This window comes from Zea mays, chromosome 4, assembly GCF_902167145.1.
Source record: "Zea mays cultivar B73 chromosome 4, Zm-B73-REFERENCE-NAM-5.0, whole genome shotgun sequence".
Lineage (NCBI taxonomy): Eukaryota > Viridiplantae > Streptophyta > Magnoliopsida > Poales > Poaceae > Zea > Zea mays.
In genome coordinates, this window is record NC_050099.1 from 22205011 (window position 1) to 22214332 (window position 9322).

The 9322-nt window shown below is 41.9% G+C and overlaps 1 protein-coding gene across 1 annotated transcript; it reads left to right on the forward strand.

Annotated features, from left to right (window-relative positions):
- Positions 1-5801: 5801 nt before the first annotated feature.
- Positions 5802-9114, forward strand: LOC100278953 (uncharacterized). The gene is made up of 2 exons (NM_001347336.2): positions 5802-6068; positions 8827-9114. Exons 1-2 carry the CDS (start codon positions 6001-6003, stop codon positions 8897-8899), a joined length of 141 nt encoding a protein of 46 aa, NP_001334265.1. The 5' UTR covers positions 5802-6000; the 3' UTR covers positions 8900-9114.
- The last annotated feature ends 208 nt before the right edge of the window (positions 9115-9322 follow it).

Below are 9322 nucleotides of genomic sequence, written 5' to 3' on the forward strand. Positions count from 1 at the left end.
AATGGTTCCGAAGCAGAACATGGACCCATGGCGGAGGACGGTCTTGTGCTGGAAAGTGATGGCCATTGAGCTAGCTTGGATCAATGACACACTCCCTACCTGGCGCGCCAGCTGTCGGTGTTTTGGGTCCGACCGCGCACCCATGGTTGCCCCTCGAGGTGCTTTTTGGAGTAGGACGGTGTTACCGACTATAGCTCGATGGTTCGTGCCAGATGCACGAGAGACAGTAGATAATCTTGTACAGGTTCGGGCCGCTTTGATATGCGTAATACCCTACGTCTTGGTGTGGATACTTTGTGTGGTGGATTACAAGGGAGTTCTCTAGTATCAGGGATGTTAGAGAACTAAACAGATGGCTAAGTAGTGAGATGATTTTGAGGGGATGCCCCCTAGGCCTTATATACTCGACCGTGGGGCGTTACATGTGGATATGATAACAGCGTGTGCCTAAGTAATAGTGAACCGACTGAGCCTATCTGCCTATAATTCCGCCGACTTATCTCCATTCAGTTCCGATGCGTGAGGATATTATACGGGAAGGTCGGGTCACTGCTGCGGTCGTTGCTCAAATTCATCGGGCCGTCTGGGCTCGAGTTGATCCAATCTTGTGTCAATCCACTTTGCTAGACGTCCCTCCCCAGGCCCACGAAGGGATGACCTTACGAAATATTGGGCCCAAGGCCTTTCGCGAGGTCTTTTAGCTTTCTAGTGGACCCGGGGGATATCTATCCCCCACAATTACTGCTAGAAAGTTTACTTGGAGTAGAACTGAGGGAATACAATACCAGAATATACAATTTATCCAATGATTATATCATCTATGATTTGATTACTTATATCTGGAGCTTGTAGAGAAAAATGTATAGGTAACAATTGTACCAATGAGAGGTGGGCTTATCACAGCACAAAGCTCATAACACTGATAGATATGCTGATCGCTCCAAGCAGTGAATCTGAAACACAGTACCTCCAACATCTGGTAGTATGCAGGCAAGATCTGAAAAATCCTTTTATAACTTCAGTATTGCAAGTGTTTCCTTTGGAGTGCAAGCCGACACTGTGACAAGAAATACATCAGTTCACGTAAATTATTTTGTAATATATCTAGTACGACGATGTTCAATATTTAGGAGAGTTTGTTTAGGTAATACAAAGAAACAAGAACATGAAAATAGATATCTAGGCCACACAGAAACATGAAAAGTACGACATGCCAACAAATAGCATCAAAATTGAAAAAAAAATCATAGAAATCTGGAGTTGTGGAACAGAGAAGTCTTTGATCATATATGTTTTACTGTGAGAACCAATACTAATCACTAAATATTTCACCTGAAAGACTTGATTTGCTTATTTGATCTCGCCTTCACAAGACATTCTGCATGTTCAGTCTCCAATATTTTAAGCTCATTTCTCAGTTCAGTGAGACATCTTTCTTTGCCCTATAAGAAGGCAAAGGTACGAGCATGTAACACATATATGTAGCCGAAAAAGATACTGAATACGCTGTCGTGCATATTCTAGAAGAAAAAAAGCTATCCATTGAAATTCACCTGAACAGTGTAATAGCCAAACATACGTATAAAAAAGGAGGGTTAAAGTAAGGAAACTAACAAGAGCATGAACAGTAAGGTTTCAACAACATATACTCAGAAGTGACATATAAGAAACAAAAAGTATCAACCATATTACCATGTCATGGTATAGAGTAACAGTCTAACAGATCACCATAAAGTGTGAATGATTTGCTTAGTAATACTTCACATCTGAACTTATAGGAGTAAAAATACTTCATATACTGAACCAGAAAGGGGTTTGGGAGCCTCCCGGCCTAGTATTTTTACATGCACCATCAATCTGAGCTTTAGGGCACCGAATTTTACTCCCTCGATCGTCTAAAATCAAGATATGCTTGTTCCATCAACCATTATCATAGATCTCCTTAATTGTCGATATATCTAATGTTTAAATCAAATCCATCAGTTGCGGTAGATCTAGAGCATTAGGAACCCCAATAATAAGAGAGCTTAACATTTTCTATCGATCTAACTCGTCTATGGTATTAGTGAGTCCTACCTTCACATATAGCAAAGAAAAGAGGCATAGAATGTGAGATGCCATATGCCACGTGGGCCATTCTATATATGAATTACTTCACATAAGCTCTCTCATAATCACCTAGGGTTGTGATTTGCACGTTTTGAATATTGAGGGAGCAAGAATATATCTATATTTATATGAGTAACAGTATCCTTTATTTAATTTCTCTATTAAATATCTCAATAGGTGCAGTAAGTAGAGCACTACATAACTGAAAACGACAACTATCAAAAATAGTTCTAGAAATTTAAAATTATAGCCTTGAGTCTTGACACATTACTAATATTCTTGTGACTAAGCATGTATTCATTCCATCTGTGATTTGGCCAGAAAGGGAGAACCTTATTAGTTACAGAAACTCTTCCCATGAGCAGATGGACAAAACACTCTGTTCAACTTTTTTCTTGTGCCCAGGATCAACCTTACCAAAGCTTATAATTGCTTAAAACAAGAATGAAAGATTGTCAGTACATTATAGCTTATCCACATAGCTAGAAAATTTATCGAACTTACTTTTCAGATATTTTTTTGCATTGGGAAATGTCATGAGCATCTGAAAAGAACAATGAATTATTTGAAATGCCTAAGCTTAGACATCATTCAAGGATCCAAAGCTAGCCAAAAATATTAACTACTCCAAACAAGGAAGATATTCAGGGCCGTATTTTAAAATATTAAAGCATGAGAAAAATAATTGTTGAAAAAAGTCTAGGGCATGTAACATATTTCATTTGATGCCATCTCGTGTCACTGTACATACTACAAAAAAACTATTGAGCCATTATAGTGGGTTAGCACAAGCCATCCAATCAAACTAAAAATATTAATGTCAAGGGGGTGCTTATGACTTTGTATCATGGTCACACAATAGAAAAACAAATATACCACACAGTAATATCAAATAACATTTCTAACAGTAACGTTATATTTGGGCGGCACTCGATAAAGCAGGGAACAGTAAGCAAGAGATAAACCTGTCAATCATGCAAATAAGTGCATAAACATGTCTGACAACTCTCCAAAGGAAGAATTGGGTAATTATGACACCAAAACAAGTATATGAGAGCGATTTCATGTCTCCAGCTTCATCATACATAAAAATTAAGGAATAAGTAAATGTAATACTCTTCAAATGGAATCCAGTACATGGAGAAAACAAGAATAACTATAGTGCTGATGACTGGTTTAAATGAAAGACGAAGTTTATCTAGAAAATAAACTATCTTCACATATGAAATTGTTACGGGATCATGACAATAATACAATACATGTAGTATCTTTTTTATTTAAAAGTAATCAATGGATTCCCAAAATAAAAAATGCATTAGCATGAGAAGTCTGGCATAATCTGGAGCAACAAAACTAAGATATTCATAATTTCATAACATGTTGTCCCTTTAGAGTGGTAGAGTTATGCAAATATTAAGGGTTCAAAATTCATCCCACGGCCAATCAACTCTTAAGGCTCCTGCATTATCCCTACCTAGCAGCGAGGGCCTAATGAATTCAACAATTAGGCCACTGGCATGATCATCTGTGTTGGATACTGATCATCTGTCTTTCTACCCAAAACAAAATCGTGAGGTACACCCAACCCAAGTAGCTCGACTGGCACAGGCAACACATTAACCTAGCTGTTGTTCAATGTGAATATCAGCAGGCCTCATTCATCATAATTAACAAGTGATCAGTTTGGTACAGAACAAGCCTACTGGAAACATGGCTCGTTCTTTGATTTATATACCAAAACAAATGATATAATATCCTCATACAAAAGCTCAAGATACAAAGCAATAGTGGACGACTATGCATACTGACTGACAATTGGTTTGATTGTGACAGGGAGCAAAGTGAAGCCAAAAATAAAAAAGAATCGTAAAGGAGATAAGAAAAAACAAAACTCATATTCTTCTCTGTATGTATGCTACGCGTGGGACCATATCTTCAACTAAACAATACCATTATCCATCCTGTGAAGTCTATCTGCATGAAAGACCCAGCCCCTTTAACTTGACTGTCCACCTTTCATCTTGGCTTCGAGGTCCTTCACAACATTAGTAAGAGGTCTTGCATCCAGAGCTTTAGCCAGTTTACCATCTCCATCAAACTACAGGGAAAAAGTGGGAAGGGATATCAAGATCAACCTGTGCATCTAATTGCATCCAGAGCCTTAGCCAGTTTACTAAGGTCTTGACAACATTAGTAAGATGTCTTGACAAAAAAAACTAATGTTTATTTTATATAATAATCAGTTGAAAAGATTGGCAAGGTTACCAGACCAAATTGGGCGTCTCTGTTAAAACTCAATCTCATCACAAACACTGTACGTATATCGGAAGCAAATAGGACGGTGAGTGCTGAATCCAATTCAAAAGGCAGGTCGATCAGTGGGGGTGAGAAAGGCAAAACCTTTTCTAGCTTTTGAGCAAGGTCCTTGAGGTCTTGTTCAGAACGGTCTTTCTTATGGATGGCCTTAAGGACCATGAGCAGATGCGGCTGAAGGAACTCGACGCAGTGCCTCTCGAGGTCACGGTCAGGGAAGGAGGAATCGCAACCGAAGATAGGTTTGCTGCTGATGTTCCAGTTGTTGGTTCCGTGCTTTTGCTTCACAGGTTTGCGCGCTCCTCAGCGGCGGCGGGTACACATATAAGGTGGTGGCACCGGTGGGGCAGCTGCTGCCGATACCTGAGGGGGTGTCGCTGACGCACGCAGCCGGCTTGCCCGAGGTGGCCTGCACCATCTGGTCAACCGTATTCACGACAAGGGATGGGGTCTCACCTGGATCTGGATGATGATGGCGAAGGTGCGGTTTGCCGCGGCGAGCATATCGTCGACGTCATTGCTGCGGCATCACCTCAACCTCCTCTTCGCTGGCGCGGGGGAGGACGACGTGGAGGCCAAGGAGGACGAGCAAGGAGCACGAGCAGGCGGGCCAGACGACGTAGGGTCAGCGGGTGCGAGGAGAGCGTGGCGGCGGCGGGCTTGCGCATCGCGAGTCGGGGTGGGCGCGGCGCGGAGGACGTCGGGGGCGGCCATGGCGCGGTGGAGGAGGATGTCGCGGGGATCCAGGATCTCATCGCGGCGGGCGTGTTGGGGATGCGCGACGAGAGATCCAGGGGAGCATAGGGAGAGACGGGGCGGGGGCGAGAGGCCGCGATTCTTGGCACAGAGACGCGGCGCGACAGACGGGGCAGGGTATGGGCGCGTCCGGGGATGGGCAGAACCGTGCGCCATCCTGTTGTGGATGCCTACACTACGTTTTTAAGTAGTAGTAGAGATAAAAGAAATTTTTATATATTTGATGTGATTTTTTGGTAGAGGGAGTAGGAAATACTAGTACATGTGTTTGAGAACACATAAATATTCGATACATTACATGAAACCAATCAATATATATTATTATTATCATAAATTCTTGGTGCCTTCTCCTCCTCCCTCGTTTGTTCTTATCATGCTGTCTATAAAGACGCATGACGTCGAAAAGTTGTGACAAATTCGGTTCGAAGCGTTTGTTGACAAAGGAAGGTAAAAGTATGTGCGACGCATCACAACCATATATTTTCCCCTTAGGGCCCTGTTTCGTTTGCACATAAATATACTCAGAATTATTTTAGTTAATTAAAACTTATATAAATTAGAGAAACAATTTAGGAACTGTTGCAGTGCTCCATTATGTAGTCTCGACTCGGCTCTTCGAGGCCAATCCGAACGGCCTAGCCCACTCCAACGCGCACTCTTCTAGGCCCATCTCACGGTCTCACCTCCTATGTTCCTTAGCGATCGCAACAAAACCGCACGCCCTCTCTCTAGCCCGCGCAGTCTTCAGCACGCACACCAATCGCCCACAAGCGCTCGCAGGAGAGGTCGAAACCCTAGCTTTTGCGGCGGCGGCGAGAGAAGATGATCTACGACGTGAACTCCCCCCTCTTCCGTTCCTTCCTCAGCCAGAAGGGCGGCGCCGACAAGAGGTTGTTCGCTCCCCCCGTTCTCTCCTCTCACGAAGACAACCAAACCCTAGCTCGCGTCGCCTTTAACTGTTTAGCTGCGCTGTTAACGTTCTTGTTTTTACTTCGTTCTATTCCCCCGGATTCACGGGGGACAGCGTGCGCGCTATTGCGTTTGAATCCTAGCTCCACTATTGCTGGGTGCACTCTCGTCCTTTGTGATTTATGATAGAGTTTGACCTTTTATTGTTGTATTAGTATTAGGAAGAAAGGGTGTTTCAGTCAGCCAGTGAGAAGACTTCCTGGTGCCTTGGGTACAGAAATGATGCCTGGCGTAGCTCCAGCTCCACGAAAACCATCTTGGAGCTCGGCATTCTTTAGCTCCAGGAAATCTTGTATCTGGAGCCGGTGCATTTACATTACTCATTTCATTTATAGTTTAGATTACACATAAATATTTAAACAACTTCAGTGTAGTCTACAAATTTCAGATCCAACATGAATGTTGGAGCTGGATATGGAGCTCTGTCCAACAGGGCCATTGTGTACTTGTGTAGTGTGCAAGGAATTATTTAGCCCATGATTTTCAAGGTGTTGCCTAGACTTTGCCAGTTTGCCTAGGCAATAAGGCGCTCTGAGAATCCCGGTCACCGTGTCCAAAAGTCAGCAAAAAAGAGAAGGGAGGGAGTACAGAGGAAGAACCGGACTGCAGCTGGCCAGCAAAGTGAAGAACCTGCAGCTGCTGAGTGCTGATCCTCACTGGCTCTTGTGCAGTTGATCTGGAAGTGGATTGCAACAGTGGTCGATTTGAGGGCATACAACAGCTAGGGAAGGGAAGTAGCAGGGAGTAGGTGTTTCGTGAGACGAGAGGTGGTGGCACAACCGGATAATCTGAGGCAAGGGGTACTGACGTGGTGAGCATGGCGAAAGGTATTCTTTTGGGGGTACTGAGTGTGTGTTGGAGGGGTGTGGAGGTGGGCACTGGTTGCTTTGAATGTAAATGGGAGAACTGTAGATATAATTCATGGCATGAGAGGTGCACATGTGCTGACTGGTGGGTTGGGCCAGCTCCCTTATTTTTTCTGTCCCTTACTGCACACTGCATCTTTGTTGGTGGTTACATTGGTATGGCATCCCTTGCCTTGCCTTATATAAGCATCCAGGCATCACTGAAGTGGTTGGAAGGGGTTGACTCACCACATCTTGCCTTAAGAGCCATACGATATCATCATCAACATTGATGAAATGATTTTCACTGTTTATGTAGCTAATGTAATCTTGGGCAATGAGTCTGTATACCTACTTCATATACAGTTCACATGAGCAATTTATCCAAAGTCCAAACTCCAAAAAGCCCACTCCCACCCCAAATGTTCTCTATAGAAATTTTGTCGTGGTATTGACATGCTGATTGCTGTCAAAGTAAGATGAAACTAGGGAACATCAATCCATGCTTTAGGATTAGCTATCGCATTGTAAATAAAAGGTTGTAACTAAGGCTCAACACAGTTTTGAACTTGTAATCAATTGCCAAATCAGTCCTACCAATTCAATATGGTTTTGAACTGTCCCACTTGCATAATCCACATCATTTTATTGTAGAATATACGCCATACCTACAGTTATGTTGGAGTCATGTCATTGTATGCATTGTAGACTGTGTACCTTTGATGAACATTCATATCCATTATCCTATGTTGTTCAACTATTAATGTCTTCTGAAATAATACATGTATTTCAACTCGTGGGAGCACATTTATTTGACATAATGTTTGCATGCTTCTGTAGCTATGCTGATTTACATTTCTGAGAAGCTGTCTGTTTTGTGCAGACATCCGGTAGTCCAGATAGTACAACTAAGAGTTTCATTTTAAACTTCATCTGTGGCTAAACTATTTTTCTTGCTTGATCCTATCATTTCGTTTTCATGAACACGCATGTCCTATTTAAACAAATTACATAGTTTTGGTTTTCTCTATTATCTTACATCCTATCATTTTTTTGTATGGTCAAAGAAAATATTATTATTCTTCCTTTCTGGTATTTTCTAATCACACCACACCTAATTAGGTTTTTATTTGTGTTTTTCAATTGTCCTGGCTCCTGAGACATGAACTTATGGTATCTATGTTTTTCATGAAGTAGATAATAATGCCTTTTCTTTTATGTACATTCTGGAATGCACTCCTAATCAACCAGAAACATATGGTGTACTGATTTGAAATGCAACGAGGAATTATGAATGTTTATTGCGACGCTAAGAATTGTCAAAGAATGTAGTTAAATACTTAAATTTGTTTGCTTATGCAGAAAACATGGTATGGGCCACCTGGGATAGTGCAACAGATGATGGTAGTAGTAGCAGTCATAGATTGGGTTAAATTTGGAACTTAAAATGTACAAAAAAGTTGCACTTCGGAGATCTAGTTTTGTGCTGCTACATACAGTGCTTTCTATAGGGGGAGAATGCTCACTTATATGTTATATAAGCATATATTCTAATCATCCAAACCTTTATGTGAAAGCAATTGCTTGGTTCGTTTTGGTAGCTTAAGTTGAAAGGAAATCATTGTGCAATGAAACAGCAGGTTTTGTAAACATAAAACCATACATCTAAAAAGGCAGCGAGTCTTGTGAAACAACACATTATAATAATGAAAAATACTTTCACGTCAATTACAACGAGTCTTGTGAAGTTGATTATCGTTATGTGGTTTTGATTTTCCGTATTCTTTCCAGCAAGTTATTTGATTTGTGTCTTGCTTGCTCCGGATGATGACAGGAAAATGGAGGAGCATAAACCAAAGGAGCAGAGGCCCAAGGCTAACGAGAACAAGCCTGTGATGAACGAATGAATATCTCCAGAAGCTTTGTTCAATGTGCAACCAAGTCCGATGTCCGTTTGCTCTGGTCAGCTTAAAACCAACGCTTCCAATAATCCTATATTGGTGACTTAGTTTCCCCTTATAGTGTTATTTGCTCGGCTTGAACATGGCAACGGAAATGAAACTTGAACTACCTATGGTACTGTCATCAATTTGAGACTCCCATGGTTGACAACTTTTGTGCAGCTCTCCTGTTACAGCCGTCGTGGTTGGTACAGAATTGTGGGATGCGTCATGTTTTCATGCTTGCTTGCTTCACATTCTTGCCCTATTGTAATGATTGAGCAAGCAGTATCTACTGTAGGTCATAGGACGGATCTTCGGCCGTTGCATAGCATCGAAATCCGTAGCTCTGTTTGTTGCATGGAGTCATCGTCATGGTCTAATTTGTTT